The 21,663-nt window shown below is 32.1% G+C and overlaps 2 protein-coding genes across 2 annotated transcripts in view; one reads left to right on the top strand and one right to left on the bottom strand.

The window, feature by feature from the left end:
• The window catches only part of LOC106068571 (intersectin-1-like), a 48,606-nt gene that overhangs the window by 2,358 nt on the left and 24,585 nt on the right, over positions 1–21,663 (top strand). Inside the window, exons 2-28 of the mRNA XM_056033864.1 lie at positions 4,336–4,404; positions 4,576–4,659; positions 4,788–4,851; positions 4,949–5,151; positions 5,257–5,412; positions 5,647–5,677; positions 5,822–5,913; positions 6,014–6,077; positions 9,788–9,960; positions 10,232–10,333; positions 11,097–11,247; positions 11,386–11,497; positions 11,586–11,735; positions 12,875–13,015; positions 13,149–13,233; positions 13,332–13,471; positions 13,834–13,994; positions 14,126–14,166; positions 15,428–15,559; positions 15,758–15,852; positions 15,949–16,076; positions 16,891–16,975; positions 18,252–18,458; positions 18,575–18,630; positions 19,235–19,305; positions 19,737–19,912; positions 20,918–21,628. Of these exons, the coding sequence (XP_055889839.1) occupies positions 4,389–4,404; positions 4,576–4,659; positions 4,788–4,851; positions 4,949–5,151; positions 5,257–5,412; positions 5,647–5,677; positions 5,822–5,913; positions 6,014–6,077; positions 9,788–9,960; positions 10,232–10,333; positions 11,097–11,247; positions 11,386–11,497; positions 11,586–11,735; positions 12,875–13,015; positions 13,149–13,233; positions 13,332–13,471; positions 13,834–13,994; positions 14,126–14,166; positions 15,428–15,559; positions 15,758–15,852; positions 15,949–16,076; positions 16,891–16,975; positions 18,252–18,458; positions 18,575–18,630; positions 19,235–19,305; positions 19,737–19,912; positions 20,918–21,628 (3,627 nt within the window). The 5' untranslated portion in view covers positions 4,336–4,388. The remainder of the gene's footprint in view (positions 1–4,335; positions 4,405–4,575; positions 4,660–4,787; positions 4,852–4,948; positions 5,152–5,256; positions 5,413–5,646; positions 5,678–5,821; positions 5,914–6,013; positions 6,078–9,787; positions 9,961–10,231; positions 10,334–11,096; positions 11,248–11,385; positions 11,498–11,585; positions 11,736–12,874; positions 13,016–13,148; positions 13,234–13,331; positions 13,472–13,833; positions 13,995–14,125; positions 14,167–15,427; positions 15,560–15,757; positions 15,853–15,948; positions 16,077–16,890; positions 16,976–18,251; positions 18,459–18,574; positions 18,631–19,234; positions 19,306–19,736; positions 19,913–20,917; positions 21,629–21,663) is intronic.
• On the bottom strand, positions 1,868–3,733 carry LOC129924245 (piggyBac transposable element-derived protein 4-like). Its single transcript, XM_056018409.1, has one exon. It carries the CDS (start codon positions 3,731–3,733, stop codon positions 1,868–1,870), a length of 1,866 nt encoding a protein of 621 aa, XP_055874384.1.

Below are 21,663 nucleotides of genomic sequence, written 5' to 3'. Positions count from 1 at the left end.
TCACGGAGGTCACGCTAAGCCGTCCTGTGGGGGGGGGGGGGGGCAGAAAAGGTGTGGGGAACACATTGTGTCCAGATCTATACGTTGATTGGTTCTTAAAAGCAATTAGATTTAGTCTAAAAATGAAGAACGCGAGAGTGAGGGAGTGGCGGGTTGGTACCGTCAGTAAGCTGATACACCAACGTGACTTTTTTTTTTTTTGTAATTCATTAGTAGAAATTAATTATAAAATGTTGAATCCCTGATTTCCGTATTCATTTGTATCGAAAAAAAATATCGAAATCGATTCAAAACACATTGTAGATATCTAGTCTAGATCTAGATCTGTATTCTAGATCTAGATAACTTGTTATACAGGAATAGCTAGAGTCTAGCTAGTCATTACGTCATGTCATGATTCTCTACATTACATTAGATTGACTAGATCTAGATCGATAACTTCTACCATCTAGTCAAGATCTAGACTAGATTCTTAGTCTTAGTATAGAATAGATCAAGGATGAAGGTAGGCCTACGAAGTTTGGAGTAGACCTACGTTTGTAGCGGATCCACGTCATCGCCGGCATCGGTAATACCTTTGAGCTCAGATCTAGAATCTAGAGTAGATTATATTCATTATATAGACATAGATCTAGTCTAGATAACATCTCTATTGTCGTATTGATCTAGATTTAGATTGTAGATCTAATCATGACATCTAGATCTAATATTATATATATATATATATATATATATATATATATATATATATATATATATATATATGACAAAATAGTGGATCACGTAAGTGTTACGCATTCTGGTGCCAAAATACGCATTTTGACCATCAGCGTTACGCATTTGGACTTTTTTTGGTAGGCAGGTCTGTAATTGATTAATTTTTTGTTATTCTTGTGTTGTCAGGTAAAAATAATAATTTGTGCAAAATTTCAGCTTAACTCTTTCAGCCTGTTGCTAAAATAGCAATGGATGCGGGCAAAAATGGCTACCAGTTTTTGTTTACAATAGGGTTATAAAAATATTTTTTATCTCATAAACGGTAAATCACAGATAAATAAAGTTATATATCAAATTAAAGCAAAGATCTTCACCAACACAACTCTTTTAATCTTTTTGTAGTTTATTTAATTTGTATAGATGATTTTGCAGGTTGAATAGGATGGAAAAAAATAAAAGAGTAAAAAAAATTTTTTTTGTCTAGGTTTGTTATACATAATATATGTATAATATTGCTTGAAAAGAGTATATTTTGTACTCATTTTAAAGTAAATTCATTTTGATAAACATAAATCAAGTTTTTTTTCCTAATTTCTTGCTTATTTATTTTAATTTAATTTTTTTTCTAAATTGCATAAATTTTAATTAAACTACTTTTTTTCCCATATCTATTATAAAATAATTTTTTTTAATTACTTTATTATTACAGTCACCATAAATTATATATTAAACTACATAGATATGCATAAGAATTCTTTTTTACCCTTTCTTTATTCTTTTAAATGTAAATAATTTGTAATTTCATGTCTTAGATCATAGTCAATTTTTTTTCGCAATTTTTTTTTCTTTGCAATAACATCAATATATACTCTTTATTTTTTTTGTATTGACCATTTTGACTAAATACTTTTCATTAATTAGAAAGAAGATTCATTTCTGAATAATTTGATATACAACACTTAAACATGCAGTGAAGATTATAAAACAGATATTACCTTAGACGCGTAGAGTTGTAAATCCAATTCGAAATCATTTTTGGCAAAAAACAATATCCAGTGAAATAGGAATAATATTTACATTTTACACACACACACACATATATATATACATTTATTTACATTACATAGATGCTACTGCCACTACTCGAAAGCTATATTTTTGCCAGATCCTCATGGTATAGACGAAAACAATGTTTCACACAGAGCCGAGGTTGCGACGGGCAACCCGAGCAAAAGAATCTAGTCCGCTTCCGTTGTGATTGACTCTTGCAATAGACACAAGGGCGATCATTCTCTTCATAATGAACAAGATGAGGCCCAGGTGCTATTTTGCTGTCAGCTTTAACAGTCTTCACTTTCACCTGTCTGGGAACATCACCCAGTGCAGTGGCAGCATCAACTAAACCATCAATTAAAGTTTCTTTAAATTTTTTTAAAGAAAGCTTTTTTGAAGGCTGGTCACATGTAACCTGTGTGGCATTATAAATGATGAGGGCATTAATCTGTGCAATTTCTAATATCCAGAAAAAGACTTTCTTCCACCATTTCATGCTTTTTCTAGAATGCACAGAATAATAAGAGAGCATTTGGTCTGCCCTGTCGCAACCATTCATCATCATATTGTAGTCGTGAACCATTTCTGGCTTCTCGACAACACTGCGCTTCTGTTGCACATTAATGATGCGATTGGTTGATTTTGTGGACACCATAATGCAAGGCTTTTTAGCTTTCTTATCCTGCCATGCCACACAAAGAGCATCTATACTGCCCACAGACTTGTAAAATTGAGTTTCTCTGTGACGCAGCTTTTGCTTCTTGAGCTCGGCAGGGAAATTTTTCCTAGCCAAGTTGACTGTCCCAGTATAATAAAATCTTTTCTGAGTTAGATATTCCAAGAGATCTGTTGATGTATAATATCTATCAGCAAAAATATGATGCCCACTTTGAAGTGGTTGTAGAAGGGTATCAAATATTTTGACTGCATGGCTGGTAATACTCTTTGATGAGTCTGAGTAAGTAGTGTCACTTCCATAATAAGTAATAAGATTTATTACATAACCTGTACTGCTATCACACAGGCCATAATTTTTTATGTGGTGCTTTTCAGGCTTACTAGGGTTGTACTGTAATGGTCCAAACCTGCCTTTAAATCCTATCACCATCTCATCAATAGCAACCTCCTCAAAAGGATAAAATGCCTTTTGAAAATTTGAACACATCATCTTTACGAAGGGTTCAACTTTATCCTTACCGACCGAGACCGCTTCACCTACATGCATCATGCTAAAGAACAAGAGTTCAAATCTAGCTCTTGTAAACATGGTATTAAACCATGGCTGATAATATATGTCTTTATTAGACCAAAAGTCCCTGACAGACTTTTTGTTTTGTAGACCTATCGAAATAAAAACTGCGAGAAACTTGTACATTTCTGCAACATTTGTGTCTGTCCAATTATTAAAAGTGGACCTGACAGTAGGAGGATTGTGTTTTTGAATCACAATTTTAGCATAATCATTAATGCTATCAACTAAAAAGGTCATGATACAACCATCTACTAGCCTGGTAAAAACATCAAATGGTGTAGAATCTCTTGTCAAATCTAACTCAGAATTGACTCCACTTTTAGAAGGCTGGGACATTCTAAATGTATTGGCAGTACTGACAGGACAATTGTCAGCAACCCTCTCCCATTGCCACCCATCATTATTACCACTAGTTCTAGGTCTAAAATCATCTGGTTCTGGAATTGTAGCAATAATACCAGTCCCATCATTGTTAGCTTCACTGCCACTATCACTGTCAGAATCTGAGTCAACCACAGTATCATCATATCTAGCTCTTTTCTTCTTCACAATGTTATCATCTACACCATGATTTTCTGGCAAATATGTGGAATCATCTTCACTATCACTATCACTAGAACTTTCTAAAGCTAAAAACAATTGAGTAGCTTGTGCTACCGTCAATCTTTTAGGCCTACCACTAACACTACTGCATCCAGGCATAGCATCCATGTTTGTTTTTGTTTGCTAAGCAACACACTAATTAAAATAATATTAAAACAAAAAAACAATCCAGGTTATTGCATAAAGACGCTTAAAAAAGGAAGGTTTCGTTTCTTTTTACTATTTTTGTTTTTAGAAATAACTTTAAAAACTCTAACTACAAGAAACGGACTAATTTTAGAAGCCACCCCCCAAAAGCCAGTATACTGGCAAACCAGGCTATGAGGTATAGCTGTTTTGCCAGTATACTGGCAAAACAGGCTGAAAGAGTTAATCCGAGATTGGGTGTCGAAGAAAAAAGTGTTTACAAAATTTCGACTAGACACACACATAGAGTGAGTTGATACAAGCTTTGTAAAAATGAAATGACTACAATCATATGGCATACCTCAAAAGTCTCAAGAGATCACCTACCATTTGTACCTTAATTTCACAATATAGATTTAATAAATAAAAAAATGAATGTGTTTATGCCCCCCCCCCCCCTTTTTTTTTTTGTTTCAGCATATCTTACACTGTTTTTCTTTAATGAATCTAAAATACTGTTTTGGTTAAAATATTACTTAATATTTCAAAGCCTTCAGGTGTAATTTTGTTGTTGTTTTTTTCAGATGATAATCTGTTAAGCCTAATTCAGTGAACTACAAAAAAAAAACAAAGCACAATGGCTGGAGCACAAGGTGTTCTTTTAGTTTCCTACACATTTTATGTAAAGTTGAAATGCTTTTCACAGACATGCATTTCCTTTATTTAGACATACTTTTTAACTCACACCTTTAAAATCTTAACATAGAACATTTTGTTTTTTTCTTTGATGTTTAATGTTAACATAAAACACTGTTCTTTCTTAGATGTTTGGAAAATTAGTGGAGAGGATAGATCAAAGCATGATGCACAGTTTTTCCAGTTAAAACCAGTCAATGGATTTATTACTGGTAAGAAAAATAAATTATTGAGTCTATGGATTTTTGCTGCATTTTAAATAAACAGTCATAGGCTAATGGGTAATAGAATTAAACTAAATTTGTTTAAAATCAGTAGTCAACATAATTTTTTTGTGTAGGTACACAAGCCAGGGACTTTTTTGTCCAATCTGGATTACCAACTCCAGTACTGGGTCAAATATGGTAATTATCCCTTTATATATTTTCTGTTTCAAAAGTATTGTGTCTAAGTTTGTGTAGTTTGTGAATATGTTGTTTTTTGTTTTTTTTTCACTGACAGGATGCTGGCAGACATGAATGGCGATGGTAAAATGGATAAAAAAGAATTCTCTATAGCTATGCATTTGATAAAGAAAAAACTTCAGGGGTATGAACTGCCTAAAGTTCTTCCTGCGTCACTTAAACTAGATCCCTCTCCATTGATAGGATCTTTTGCTCAACCTGCAATGGTGATGCCACCAAATACAGGCTTTGCTGTCCCAGGTAGACTGTAATTTGCTAAGATCTTTGTACAAACTTGTATAAAAAGGAATTCTTTAAACTTTTGTAAACTTTAAGGTACTCATTTAAATTTTGTCATTACTTTAGGTATGACACTTCCAATGGTGCCTGGGATGATGCCGCAGGCCTCATTAGGAACAGCTACCATGACAACAGGCTCCTTAAGCATGGGTCCTCGAATGGCCAATGGAGCTATAGGATCAATATTACCAACTGGAAGTATTGGGGGCCTTCCAATGTCAGGTTTGTCATTATTGCAGTTTACTTAATTTACCACTCAGCACCCTTTTTTATTTCCTTCTGACCATATGTTTTAATTTCTTTAAAGCTGTCAGCAACCAGTTTACAATTATATTTAACTTACATGTGATTGTATGCTATGCTAAAACATCATAGTTATTTGGGCAAATAAATGGTTAACCAATGTCTTCACTGTAATATATTTATCAATTTCTCGCTTAATTTTTTTTTTTGCAGTTGCTCCTGTCACAACTGCTTCACCAGCTGGGTAAGCTACTTCTATGTAAAATTGTTGCACTAGATTATTATTTTAATTCACTTAGGTTGTTTTTTTTCCCTTTTCTATTTTGAATAAAAAGTTTGTTAGCAATAAAAGGCTAAATATCAATATTGTCATCATTTTGTTCAACAGTGGTAGCATATGGGCAATGCCTTACAATAACAAGTTAAAACATACACAGACATTTAATACCAATGACCGTAATAAAAGAGGATATCTTTTGGGTAAGTTAGTTGTTTTTTTTTTAACAGAGAGATATAACTTTCTTCTGTAATTATTTATTAAAAAGTATTCAAATGCTGTTCTATATGTTTGAACATTTAGGTGTTGAAGCAAGGGCGATATTGATGCAGTCTGGCCTCCCGCAACCAGTCTTGGCACAAATATGGTAAATTACATTTATTTGTACATTCACATAAAATGAGTTTTAAATGAATAATAATTATTATAATATTTGTTCATTTTTTGAGTTTGGATGTGTCTTCAGAAATGAAGATTATTTTATCCTATTCCAAACCTCCTGTTGGTTGGATGTGGGCAGGATTCAAACTCAGGTTCAGCCTGACAACAGCCCATAGTGCATACCCATGGATGCAAGATCGCCGGCTATAACCGGCATGCCGGCAAAATCGAAGTAATAAAAAAAAAGCTTGCCGGCAAACGCCAGTCCGACTGATTGCCGGCTCGGTATCAGACTTTTTTTTTTCTTCACATTCACGTTTTGATCTTTCAAGCTAAAACTTAATAAGTCGAATTGAAAAAAAGACAGGAAGTTACAATTCTTAAATTACGGCGCATGCGCTTATTTCCAAACTTTCACTTTGTATCATAAACGTAAACAAAAGTTAGAAACAAATCTGTATGACCCCGGCCTGAGACGCCTAATTTAGTAAGTAGATCTAATTCTAATAAGTTTGATCTGACGGCATAAAAATTGAAACCAGACCTAGAGGCTAGATTTAGTCTAGAGATCTTGATTCTAGATCTATTTCTACATTTTAAAATGATTTTAGAAGTTGAACATATTTACCCGAAAATGCGAAATTACGTACCTTTATTATCATCGCTGTGTGAATTATAATAATATAATGATACTGATAGTTATATAAATATTATAATATATAGTCTAGAATAATCTAGATAATCTCAGTAGATGATAATGATAGATCGATATCAATGAGTATTAACTATTAGATGTAGATAATTAGAATAATTAGTTAGAATCTTACAGTTACAATCTACCACTAGCTTGACTAGGTCTAGTCAAGTCTAGTCCCTGGGCAGAAGCAGCGTATATCAAGTAGATCATAATAATCTATTATCAGATATAATATTCTATGAGTAAAGTCTAGATCTAATTAAATCTAGATTCTAGATGTAATAATAAAAAACTTATTTTAAAAAGGCAAGACTCTAGATCTAGTAGATGATTCTAGCTAGGGCTAGACTTCTATCATCTAGCATTAGGCCTACTAGATTAGTGTCTAGATAGATCTAACTTCAAGATCTAGAACTAAATCTAGAGTATATAATTTGGATTTAGGTCTAGGCTAGACCTAAATCTAGAGAAAATCTAATATCTAGTTAACTAGTAGCTCTAGTCACCACTCTAGTGACACTCTATTCCTAGACAAGTTAAAGTCTAGACTTAGGACTTAGACTCTGAGACTATTGTGAGTATGTCTAGATCCTACTAATACTTAATACTTACTAGTTTCTTTATTAGACCTAGATAGGTGTAAATTGATGGATCTACTCTTTTACTATTATCAAAGAATTAAAATGACATTTTGACTAGATCTACATAATCTAGTATAAAAATCAAAGTACTTTAAGCTAGTACTATTAGTTAGAACAGGGGTGGGCAACCTTTTTGGATCGAGGGCCGCATTTCTTTAAATTTGGGAATGGCGGGCCGCCTACGTAAATACAACTTAGAAAGATACTCTAGCTAACTTTTAATTCATAGTTACACTGTATTATATTCATGTTTCTTTTTTTCCACACTCCACGATAAGGAATTACAAGAAGAGTTAGCAATTTTTTAAATCAATTAATAATAATTTTAAAAAATTGCTGTTATCTTTTTATATTACAATAACCCCACTAATATACAGTTGTACTTAATGTGCAGTATTTTACTTTTTACACTCGTGCATAACGTTCCGAAACTGTGGAACTAGCGTACTAGTTGTTACCCTTGTGACTGCTGTCAAATTACAGTCAGTCAAAATCGACCAGTAATTATACTTGTTTAGTTTTCCCCCACCCAAAATATAATGCTTGTTCACTGGATGAGACAATTTATGTTCCGAAAGTTAAATGTCAGGACGAGCGAAACCTGCCCTTGTGGAGCATCATCAGAGAATGCTGACCATGTCCTTCAATGGTGCATACTAAATCAGAGACCTGAACAGGACTCTGGCCCCAAAGCCCTCCTATAGAATCAAAACTATTTGGAGAACTGCATGTATCTGGAAAACATTGCGCGGTTCATCTTAGATATAGAATTACTGATCTGAACCGTCCAACATGTGAAATAAGAACAAAGAAGAAGAAGAACAACAGATGTATGTGTACCCCAATGGTGTGAACAGCAGCACATTTTGTAAAGTGTTGACATACAGATTCTGGCACCCAAAAGACTCCTGTGGAAGTACTGACTGGAAATTTTCTTTGCTCGGAGTTATGTCCTCTGGAGCTGAATCAGCTTCTGCGCTAAATGGTGAGCTAATGGTATTGAAGACCGGTTCTTGATGTCTTAAAATTTGCTTATATAAATTGCAAAATTAAAGAATCTAATTAAGTGTTGTACTTTTAATCATTTCAGTAAAAATAATTTCACCTTTCAGCAAAGGAAAATGACAAAACCTGTTTTCTTTTGCTTGCTTGTAGAAATGGGAAGGCCTTGTTTGAAAAGATTTAACATCCATTTGCATTTCATGTGCAAAAGTACTCATTGTAATTATGAAATCTGTCTTCCACTCTTCATTAGAAATATTGGTAACAAAGTCACAGTCAATGTCTTTCAAGTAACAAAACAATATCTTCCTTCAGATTTTATAGTGTTCTCGTTTACCTTGCCCATGCTCTGATAGAGGAAATATTGGATTATTTTGTTCATAATCGGAACTACCTGTGGTTAATAGGCCCAATCCCTAATATGTATTATTACTATGTGTATTTGGCTATCATGAAAGTGAAATTTTATGCAGCTTTGTGCAAACTTTCCTGTTTAAATTTTATGGTTGAGGTATTAAAAAAAAACACCATTTTACTCATTCAAAGATCAAGTTCCACCAGTTGTCACCCTTGCCATCTTCTTCCAAGCCTACCCAACATTCAATATAGTTCTTCATAGCATTGAATAAATACTGATCAGAGATTGTGTCTTGAATTGAGTGTATTGATGTATAGCCAATAAGCATAGTCTTCGTTTGCTTGAAACTTTTTATAATGATAGTTTCAATAATTTATATTTAAATTATTTTTAATATATTGTATTTTTACAAGTATATACTGTGGGCACACCTGACTTCTGTAGGATTCGGCGGGCCGCATAAAACACTCCGGCGGGCCGCATGTGGCCTGCGGTCCGTAATTAGCCCACCCCTGAGTTAGAAGATCCAGTTAACTAGTTCTATATATGTGATTGTGATAAGATCAGCCAATAAATATTTATAGATCTATTAGATCTTTTATTTGAAATAGAGTTAACTTTTAACATAGGTGCTACAAAGTTTGATTTATACTAATATAGTAGTAGTAGGTAGGCCTATCTATGTGCATATTATATATATAAAAAAAAATGTTCAAACATACACATGTAGATTATAGTAATTTAAGTAAAAGCTTAGAATTTATATTTTGTATTTAAAGATATATATATATCTGTAAATGTTTTATTTATGTCGTAAAGATATAAGAGGCATCATGCTTGCAGGTTTTTTGGGATTGCCGACCCCCCCTTGCAGGCAAAACAGGGTTCTGTTGCTTGCATCCATGTGCATACCACATGACCAGGTATCCTGGCCTAGTTATAGAATAAATTTTTATTGAATTATATTCATACATTCAGAATTGTATTTTGATCTCTAGGACATTGTCTGACATTGATAGAGATGGGAAGTTGACTTGTGATGAGTTCTGTATAGCCATGCATTTATCTGAACTGGCCAGATTGGGTCATAGCCTGCCTCCTGCTCTGCCCAGTGAGCTTATTCCTACTAAAGCAAGGTCTGGTAGTTTGACTTCACCACCAACATCTGCAGGTAGACTAATATACAAACTAAATTTTATGTACATTTCTAGTTCCACCTTCTATATGTTTTCGGAATATTTATATATATATATATATATATATATATATATATATATATATATATATATATATATATATATATATATATATAGTTGTTTTTTAAGAAAAAGTGAAAGCTTGAAAAGGTTGTGTATTATTATTATTTTATTATTTACTTATAATGTTCAGTTCAGTTAAGATTGTGTTTAAGAAAATTGTGTTTACACTGTACTTTTGTTAAGGAACTCCTAAACAAGATGCTTTCGGAGATCTGTTAACAAGTGCAGGTATGGCACCTGTTTCAGCAACACCATCACAACCTACAGAAGACCTAGACAGTAAAGGTATTCAAATTCTATTTTATGCCCTGCTTTAAGTTCATATCTAGTGAATGTTTTTTTTTCTAAAAAAGCTGCACAATTAAATTGTTATTTTTTAAATTTAAATTAGTTTTTTTTTTTTTAATGAAAGGTAAAAATAACTTTTACGGTTTATAAATTTACAGTTATAACATGAATGTTAAATTTTTTTTAAAAAGTTTAAAAATGTATTTTAAAATGTATTTGTTTTACATATATAGAAAACTTTTTTCATTAGCTCAGAAGTTGTTTTGTTTTTTAACTTTGTTTCATTTTTAAAATGACTTTTTAAAAAGTCTTAACACCAATTTAATGATTTTTTAAACAATTGTTACAATAGAAACATATTTTATTCTTTGGTATAGCTTATTGTATTTCTAAACACTATAAATCAACTTGTTATAGGCTCCTTCCTGGACTGTTGCATTATATGTCCAGGGGATATAGATTTTAAAACTTTGTCAGTTAAAACACATTTAACTTATTAAACAAATAAAAAAAACAACAGGTGAGCATAATGTAACTGTAAATAATGAAATAGTGCATTCAAAGTCTCATTTACTAGAAGATTTTCCTAAATAACCTTTTAAATTTCAAAAGTATGCTATGGTATTGTTCTATTGAATGCTAGGGCCCAAGGTGAAACATTTTCACTTTGTATTTCATTGTTAAATTATTTCACTTTAAATACATTTTCATATTTTATAAAATCAGTTTCTTTTAAAAGTGTCTAATTGGCTTTTAACAGTTACTTTAGAAGACAAAAGAAAAGAAAATTTTGACAAAGGTCAGGCAGAGCTTGAAAGGAGAAGAGCATTATTGAGAGAACAACAACAAAAAGATGAAAATGAAAGACTTGAAAAAGAAAGACTTGAGGCAGAAAAACGGGAAAGACAAAGGTTTAGTTTTTGGCAATTTAATTTTTCTAATTTTGTCAGGAAAATTGTTTAATATTAGTCATTGTTTGTAGTATGACTTGTTCTAAGAAAGAATACCTAAAAACAAAAAAAAAACTTTTTTTAAAATTTAAATTGTAGACTAGAAGCTGAAAGCCGCAGACAAGCAGAATTACAAAAACAGTTGGAAAAACAAAGAGAGAAAGAACGGGAAATTGAAGAACAAAGACGAAAAATGATGGAACAAAGAGAAGTGAGATTTTCCTTCTTTAATTACATTTTAAACATTTGTATTTATTTTTTAAATTTAAAATATCTATTTTTTGTTAAATATATTTTAGGCAGCTCGAAGGGAACTAGAGCGTCAGAGACAGATGGAATGGGAAAAACAGAGAAAGGAACAATTGATGGCAGAAAAGCAAAGAGAATACGAACAACTTAGCATTCTTAAATCCCAAATGGCTAACTTAAAAAATGAGCTAGAATCTCTGGTAATAAATCTGATTTTTTTTTCTGTTGTAATTTGTTCAAATTAAAGTCTTACCATAGAGGGTGCAAATTGCTGAGGGGGGGTTAAGTGTTAAGCTTCCAAACCTGGGGTCCTGGGTCAGAATCTCGTTGAAGAATGGGATTTTGAATTTCTGGATTTTTAGACTCACCTGAGTCTGTCCAACTCTAATGGGTCCTAACCTAAGTTGGGGAAAGTAAAGACGGTTGTTTGTTGTGCTGGACACATGACACAATGCTCATTAACCATTGGCTAAAGAAATGGATGACATTAACATCATCTCCCCTATAGATTATATGTAAGTCTTACCCTAAAGTTTTGTTGTATATTGCCCTTTAATATTATCCCTCATCACATTATTATGAGGACCTTTTATTAAAATTATATTTTTACTTCTTAATGCAAATCATGGGGATGGGATAATCTGAATTGTATTGATGTACTGAAATTCAGTATTAAATTATTTAAGAGTAAAATATAATAAATTTACAGCTTCACTGGCGTTCTGTACTCATACTAATTGTATTAGTGTCATATTAATATGAACTCGTTTATTTCGTAATGTACCAGGATACTAAAAAGGCAGAGCTAACACAAAAAATTACCCAAGTTCAAAAAGGTGTCACTGATTTTACATCCAGTATAGATGCTATGAGAGTATCCAGAGATCAAACACTGGCTGATATTGATAAGTTTCATACTAATTGTATTAGTGTCATATTAATATGAACTCGTTTATTTCGTAATGTACCAGGATACTAAAAAGGCAGAGCTAACACAAAAAATTACCCAAGTTCAAAAAGGTGTCACTGATTTTACATCCAGTATAGATGCTATGAGAGTATCCAGAGATCAAACACTGGCTGATATTGATAAGTTTCATAATAATTGTATTAGTGTCATATTAATATGAACTCGTTTATTTCGTAATGTACCAGGATACTAAAAAGGCAGAGCTAACACAAAAAATTACCCAAGTTCAAAAAGGTGTCACTGATTTTACATCCAGTATAGATGCTATGAGAGTATCCAGAGATCAAACACTGGCTGATATTGATAAGTTTCATACTAATTGTATTAGTGTCATATTAATATGAACTCGTTTATTTCGTAATGTACCAGGATACTAAAAAGGCAGAGCTAACACAAAAAATTACCCAAGTTCAAAAAGGTGTCACTGATTTTACATCCAGTATAGATGCTATGAGAGTATCCAGAGATCAAACACTGGCTGATATTGATAAGTTTGAAAGACAATCGTTGGTTAGTGTTTTTTTGTGTTTTTGTTTGTTTTATTTTGTTTTGAAAGTACATTTGGAAATAAAATTATTGAAAAGTAATGTAAATCTGTCAAGACCGTGTTTTTTACATTTTAAAAAAAAATCTGCATTAATAGGAGCTAAATAAGAAAATGAAACTGTTGTACGGTGAAAAAGAATCATTAAACATTCAAGTACAGACAGCACAGGCTACACCATTATGTGAGTTACAATTACATTCAGAAAAAATAGCTAGATTTATAGTTTGGCTTAGTTTAGATTTCATTTTTTTTATTTCATTGATTTACTTTACTCTACAGCTGATACTCATAAAACAGTAGTTCACAGTGTTGAGACAAAAAGAACAAGCATACAGCAGTTAAAGAAAGAGGTTGAACAGCTAGAGAGTGATACAGAGGCCAGGCTGGGAGAAATAGATTGCAATAATGCTGAATTAAGGGTTGGTCACATCAGATTGTTATTGCATTAGTTGAGGGGTTGTTTTTTTTTTTCTCAAGTTGGTGTAATCATTAGTTAAGGGTTAATCAATTCAAAAAGGTATTTTGATTGTTTAAACTTAAAAAAGAAAAAAACAACTTAAAATTATGATCATTTGAGAGTAAGTTACTTTAAATTGGTCTTTACTATTTGTTGTACTTAACATTTGTTTGTTGTTAACATGTAAGCTTTTTTGTTTAGTATAATTTAATTATGATGCAGTCAAAAGTCTTACAATATGTGATCATGTCTTTTTAAATTAACTTTTTTCTTATTATAGCCTTAAAACCTCTATCTATATTTATTTATTTTTTTTATTTATAGAATTTAAAAGAACAGTTAGCAAAACTAGAAAGAGATTTACCACTTTTACAAAAGCAGCAAGAAGAAAAGCAAAAGAAGGCAGCTTTAGAACTTCAAAAACAAAAGGCTGAGAAAGAACGTCAGGATAAGTTAAGACAGGATATAAGCCAACAGTTAAAGAAGTAAGCACAACAATACTAACCGTATCAAATTATTTTAAACTAAATGTTGTTTATTATTTCATTTCTACTTTTAACAGTAATTGATGCAAATGGTCATAAGATGTACTTAATTTGAACTAAACTCTTTGCAGGTCAACAGCAGCTTCAGTGACAAAGCCAGCTACATCAAATTGTAAGTACAATCATTGTCTTGTTATATACAAACACTGCAAATACTGAGACTTAAATTACTTTGGCTTAAGCAACTCATTAAAATGTGTCCTTTGCCAAGTCAGGGGATTGGTTATCAGTGGTATGATGGTAATTCTTCCAATCATTCGTATGTTATCTCTTTTAAGTTTTCCGCTCTTCTACTACACCTAAGCTTTTGATGAAACTACAGAAGACCTAGACAATTAAGTTATTCAAATTCTATTTCATAAAAGTATATTCTAACCTGCTCGCCTGTCCTATTTTGTTGTACGTTGGCAAGAAGATGAATAAAGCTTTAATGCTGTATATACTGGATAAGTTTTGTATTCCCTAGATCAAACAGAGCCAAATTAACTAAAAACATCCAGCTTCATAATATATCTCAAATGTTACAAATTATTTTTACATAGATTTCTTATCATCTTTGCATCTGACATCACCATGCTAGAAAATTTCAAACTCTTAAACCATCTATTATATATTTTTTGATCTATTTTAAATAGTTCTCTTTATTTGTTTGTATCACGTAGACTGAGTGGTAAATCGCTTGGCTTCCGAAATGGAGGTGTGTTTTGAATTTTGGAATCTTTAGTGCGCCTTTTCCGAGTCCATGCATATCTAATGGGTACCTAACATTAGTTGGGGAAAAGTAAAGGCATTTGTTCATTTTGCTGGCCACATGACACCCTCATTAACGTGGGCCACAGAAACAGATGACCTTTACATCATCTGCCCTTTAGATCGCAAGGTTTAAAAGGGAAACTCTTTATTTGTTGTAGATTTCCTTTATGCTCTAAATTGTAATATGAAGAGGGGTAAAAACTATCAACCAATAGTAAATATACATTTTAGGTTATTGTAATAAATGGGTGCTCAAAGTCAAAGCTTTAACTTTTTATATTTAAGACAGACTGATCCACACAAATTAAATTAATTAAAATACTCTATTGAATATTTAAGAACTCCTCTTGGGTTACTGTGTTTTTACCTTGCTTAATGAAATGTTGAAAATCACTTGCTTGATGTTTTTTTTAGATAAAGAGCCATAACTAAGCATAATGACTTGATTAATAGTATCTTATTTCCATCAATTTTCAAGATGATTGAAAACACACTTTGCTTATTATCTAATACTTGAGCCATTGACATTTTTGTCATTTTTTATTCTAACTAAATCTGACCTTTTTTTTCTGTTGTGGATAATTAATTATTTTTGCATAATTATTAAAAAAAAAAATTAGCTCAGCCTGGTTGGGCTGACTTTGCTGTCTCAGAAGGCACCAAGTCAGCCAATTCTGATGTTAGCTGGGAACCAGCTTTTTCTGGTGGGAGTACTACTTTGAATTGGGATTTAAATGGTGGAGTTTCTTCAGGTTAGCTTTGATGCAAAGACATCACATTTAGTGTTACATAGTTCCAATTAAATTCTTATTTATTACATTACTTACAAGAGAAGCTATGTGTGGTCTCTTTTAATAATTATCTCTTAGTAAGCTACAACTACATTTAAAATATATTCTGATATTCTAATTATTTGTAAAGTCAATAAGTAAAAATATCATCTTTCTCAGCATCATCATCCAATAAAATCAAGTACCGCGTATTGTATGATTTTCAAGCCACCAGAGAAGATGAATTGTCTATTGTGGCTGGTACAGAACTTTTGGTAAGCTAATTAGGTTGTAATTTACACATCAATGATTTTTTTAAGAATGTTATAAGCATTATTATGTGTAATAAATCTAAACACATTCTTTTTTAGGTCTTGGGTGATTACACCCCTATACCTGGAATGGAAGACTGGCATAAAGGAGAGTATGGAGGGAAAGTTGGTTGGTTTCCAAAGGCATATGTTGAGAGGCTGGATGAACCATCAGCAGATTTATTTGGGTTAGAGAGATAGAAAATTGTTTACATGTTATAGATTCTATAGCAAAAATATATAGATTATATAATTATTTTTTTTTTAAAGATCACTCTTTTGGAGCAGTACTATTGCTAATGAGAATAATTCTATAAGTGGCCCCTTGTTAGTCTATTGTTAAAAAAAACAATGCAAATCAAATGCCAAATTTTGATATTTTTTAAGACTGACAACCATGAGGGCAAAATGAAATTACAATAGCACTCTTTCATATGTAATAGAAACAATTGTTAATATAAAGAAGAAGAAGTTATTGTTAAGAACTAAATGTAACTGAGGTAACAAAAAGTCATAGAAAACTTTTGTGTATGAGTATCAACAAGTAGAAATAACAAATTATCAATAATCTCAATCCTATCTTCCAATTGTAAAACATGATTGTCTGCTATCAATCACATCCGCTGGACGAAGCCAACTTGTTACCTGTCCAAATGCAGCTAGTATGAATAGTGCAATGTTTTAATAAGTACACCCAAGAAATGAAAAAATTAATAGAGACTTTAAGGCGCGGTGGCTGAGTGGTAAAGTGTTTGGCTTTTCAACAGGGGACTGGGTTCGAATCCACGGATGGGCAACTCACAGCGCCCTTAAAAATCCTGAAATTAAAAATCCCAGTCTTCCCTGAGATTTGATCCCAGAACCCTTTGTTCAGAAGCCAAGTGCTTCACCATGCCCCCTTTCAATCATTATAGGCCCTTAACTTTTTTTAAAAATAAAATATCTATGTAAAATAACTATTAATTTTTATTTCATATTTTAAATATATATTATATTTTAAAGCAGTGCTTTTGAGTCCGTGCTTCCTGTGACTGCTCCAAAAACTGATGCAGTGTCTACAGATCTATTTGATTCTGTATTTAGTCAAGTAAGTATATGTTTCATTGGAATACATCTGCAGGTTTGTTAATTTTAGCTAAGAGTAGAACAGTACAAAAGCAAATAATGCACAATGTTGACATAATGTAGACACAACTATGAAGCCTCATCAATATCACCTGATTTTTGGATACCCAAAAGTATTACTTAAGCCCTATAGTCTCTTCATTCAAGTTAGCCAAAAACTGTCTTGATAGTGCATAGACTTCATCATTTTTTATGTGGCTTAGACAAAGCAAAAGCCTTCAGCTCAACAACAAAGTGCAATAATCATCTCATAAAGTTATAACCATATCACTGTGATCCATTACATTTTGAAACTGCACTCTTGATTTACCCTACTCGGTTATCATAAACTCCTTATTTTGAATTCCTGATGGAAAGCCATTTTAATGACTTCAAAAGGGCTTCATATATTTGTTGCGATGGATTAATGTATGACTTAGGTTGTATTTATGATCTATCTGAATCCCATTGGAATGGATTATTTGGTCATGATCAGTTATATCTATTTTTAAATTTCTAAATAGTGAAATGTGACTTCAACTATTTTTTTATATCAACTCACTCTTTCTGTCTGTCTGGTAAAAAGTATGTACATGTTATTTCTCCAACACCCAATCTCAGATCAAGCTGAAATTTTGCAATTATCTTTTACCTGACAACATAGTCAAATTTTAAAAATTAACGAATTAGTTAAATAACTATTGGTAATTAATTATTTTGTTTAATATCCTGAACATGGGAAAGAAATTGTACTTGACTGAAGTTTCGTTATAAGCTGAATTAGTTCCCTTTATAGGTTGCTGCTTTAAATAAGTTTGAAACAAACAATAGATAACTAATCCTCACTACCTTACCGCACCTCATTAGCAGAGTGGTTAGGAGGCTTGAGCCATGAATTCAAATTCAGGTTGTTCTCCACCCCCCTTTTTTCCAGATGTGATAGGATAATAGCATATGGAGAAAGCTAAAAGCATGAAATATTGCAAAACAAAAACAATTGGTAAAAATATTTCTAATCGCAAAGATTTATTTTTGTTGGTCTAGATCTATTACAAATTTAATTACATGACTGATCCAAACTAATTGATACAATAACCCTTCTTATAAGCTTGTTTTTTTTAAAGTAATTTTTTGTTTTTCTTGTTAATCTTTCTATTTTTTTTAAGTTCAACACTGTCTATCATTATTTCAGAATTACTGTTGACATAATAATGCTTATTATTAAAAATTTTCTAATATTACACATGTAACCATTCCAGCCAAGTGCAATACAACCTTTAACTGCTGCTTTTGATAACACACCATCATCGTCCTCATCTAGTAAGATTTTACAAGAACCTTTATTAGCAAAGGCAATTTACCCATGGAAGGCCAGACAAGAGACAGATTTAACATTTAACAAAGATGATGTCATTCTAGTCAAAGAACAAGATGATATGAAATGGTTTGGAGAACTCAATGGAAAAGTTAGTTGTGACATAATATTTGAAAAATTGTTATAATAATATTGTAAAAACTAATTATTTATCTATATTGCATATTTCATGTTTATTAATTTGTGAGTTGCATTTTTTTTTCATAGAGTGGTTGGTTTCCTAAAGCTTATGTCAAGCTTACTGGGTTAGCTCCTAAAACAAGGTACTTAAAGATATACAAAATATATTTATTTATTCCTTCATTTCATTCATTCATTCTGTAGCTGTTTTCCAAAATCTTGTTAATAATTTGTAACAACAAAAAAATATTAATTAATACTTCATTGATCTTATTCATTATTTATTTATAACTATATATTACAATGTAGGGATAATCTTTTTTATGATGATTTTACAATTTGTTTCAATGTATGAAATCATTGATAATATTTTATGGCGGTGTTGGGGGTGAGTGGTTAAGCAATGGCTTCCGAACCTTAGGTCCTAGGTTTGTATCTCAGTGAAGACTGGGATTTTGAATTTCAGGGTTTTGAGGGCGACGTGAGTCCACCCAAATCTAATGGGTACCTGACTTAAGTTGGGAAAATTAAAGGCGGTTGGCTGTTGTGCTGGCCACATGACACTCTTCTCATTAACCAATGGTCAAAGAAACAGATGAGAGAACTCATGGTGTTTGGTTTCCTAAAGTTTATGTCAATCTTACTGCCCTATAGATCACAAGGTCTGAAAGGGGAACTTTTTTTTTTATTGCCTTTATAAGATTTATTGTAATTTAAATTTAACCAATTATTTTGCTCTTTTGATAGTCCATCAAATGAAAATGGTGCTGTGAATCAAGTAAAAAGTATTGCTAACACAAGTTCTGAAACACAAGGAGGTAAGGGATACTTAAAGAAACTGATATTTTAGTTACTGCGGTCTAATTTTTTATTGTTTTTAAGTTTCACATATTATGGGGTAAGGAGCAACAAAAAAATTTTTGTTGTTGTTTTAAGAAAACTATTGTCCCTGTCTAAGTTGTAAAATTATTTGAAAACAAAAAAATAGAATTATTCTTAATTTGTCTCTTGTTTCAGTGAAGTGATTTAGTTGCATATATAGAAAAGTGTAGAAAAACATAAAACTTATTATTTGATGTACTTCACTGAAGAAAAAAGATAAACTTTTATTGTTTTTTTGGTATGAAGTATTACATAATTAGTAGCCATAATAAACATTGCTTTTGGTAATCTACTACAGGACGAATCATATTTGGATTTTTTAAGTTAAATTTATAACACATCTATTTGTACATGTTTGTCTTTTTAGAACTTTATGTGGCAATGTACTCATACACATCAGATGAGCCTGCTGATTTGAATTTCAATGAAGGAGACATCATTACTGTTACTGTCACAAGTGGGAATGGAGATTGGTGGACAGGAAACATTGATGGAAGAAGTGGAATATTTCCATCAAATTATGTGAAAAAACTAGATATTCAGGTTGGGTTCTTTTATTTATTGGTTTATCAAAGGCACCTATTCTTTTTTTTTTTTTGTTTAGTTTCTTCCCTTAAGTCCATAAGGGTTTGGCCTGCTCAACCTAAGAAGTGACATCGGCCAATCATATGATCGGCCGCTAATTTCCTTCATAGACCAACTTTGAAGGTTTTTTTTTTCTTATGTCAGTCCATGTTTTTAAGGGAACATTTTTAACTAAAAATCTATTAAATGTTCTTCCTGACTATTGAGTTTATTTTTGCACATTGTTGGTTATTCATCAGAAATTTTCTGTTTTGTTTAATATGTAGTGGACGTTTCTTTAGACATGAAGATACTTATGTCCAAAACTCCTACAGAATGACTGGACAGGGTTTGAACTTGGAATCTTTGTGACAAAAGTGTGAAGTGCATACCACATAACCAATGTCTCATGCTAGTGCTTGTTCATAAGATGTTAAACGAGGTTTAAAGGGTTTCTAAAGGAGTTAAATGTTTTTAATTGAGTTAGATTTTATGATAGAATATTTTGCATGTTAAATCTGCTGATAATAGTGGGGGCTGTGATTCAGATCTAGTAGATGTAGTCTTTAGTCTTTATAATGTCAATTAAGACTTAAACTGTAGCTAATAATTCCTATATGAAATGTCCATTGAAATGTGCAAACTTGACTTCTGTTCTGTTGACCTGTAGTCCTTGATTTGGTTATTAGAAAACATTTTTTATGTTTCTTATTTGCCACTATCTTAAAAATATATCCAATAATAATGCAACTATTACTTTAGGATCTGCTGTTAAGTAAATTATAAAAATGACTTAAAGTATAAATTGTTATCTAACTGACCTGGGAATCTGTTTTCGATTGGTGTTGAAACTATTAATATCTTAAAACTTTTAGAGATGTCTAATTGGCTGTTGACTAGTAAGTGTGCTCAATAACTAGATAGCTCACACAATGCATGCTGTAGCACTGCTTTTATATTTTATCTGATGTTTATTTTTTTTAGCTCAGTAGTGCAGATACCGCTTTAAATAGTCAATCTGACTTAGTCCTGAAAAATGAAACAAGCTTTTCAACATCAAACTTAACAGATGATTTTTTTAGCCCCTCAAATCAGATGCCAGAAATTTTTCCCGAGATTCAAACCGGAGACTTTGGATTTGATAATTTTTGTTCAACACCTTTGAGCACAAACAACATGCTTCCCGATACTTTCAATTTTGATTTGCCACAAAAAAATGCCTCAGTCATACACAGCCTCAGTTCAAGCCATGATGATATATTAGCTGAGTTTGGTCCCTCTTTAGCATCTGCACCTGCAGAAAGTCTAAAGAAAAGTTCAAGCATGGGTGATTTGTTGGATTTAACTGCAGATATTTTGGGATCAACAGATAACTTTGCTGGTCTAAATGTATTTGGTTCAAATCCAGGCTATACAGAGCTGATGAAAAATAGCAGTTTCATTGATTCCTTTAAGAAACCAGCTGACCTAATGGCTAAAACTAGTTTTGTTGACCATCTAAAACCAAGTCTTAGTTTACCTGATATTTTGGACTTTGAAGATAACTCCACATCCAGTAGTGATTTAAATGACATCTTTGCTTTTGGCCAGCAAAGTTCAAGCTCAATATTTGGCAATTTATCTGGAAAAACTAAGGCTGCACCACCACCACCTAGTGCTAGGAAGTCCATTCCAGTACCTTCTGATACGACATCTGTAAGAGAATACATTTTACTACCCTGTAATATCCT

Source organism: Biomphalaria glabrata, chromosome 1, assembly GCF_947242115.1.
Source record: "Biomphalaria glabrata chromosome 1, xgBioGlab47.1, whole genome shotgun sequence".
Lineage (NCBI taxonomy): Eukaryota > Metazoa > Mollusca > Gastropoda > Planorbidae > Biomphalaria > Biomphalaria glabrata.
The sequence above is the reverse complement of the archived record's forward strand: the minus strand, read 5'-3'. Positions and strand labels throughout refer to the sequence as shown.

What these genes read in the sequence shown, in the direction of transcription:
- LOC129924245 (XM_056018409.1), bottom strand. Translation starts at nt 3,733, where the DNA reads ATGGATGCTATGCCTGGATGCAGTAGTGTTAGTGGTAGGCCTAAAAGA.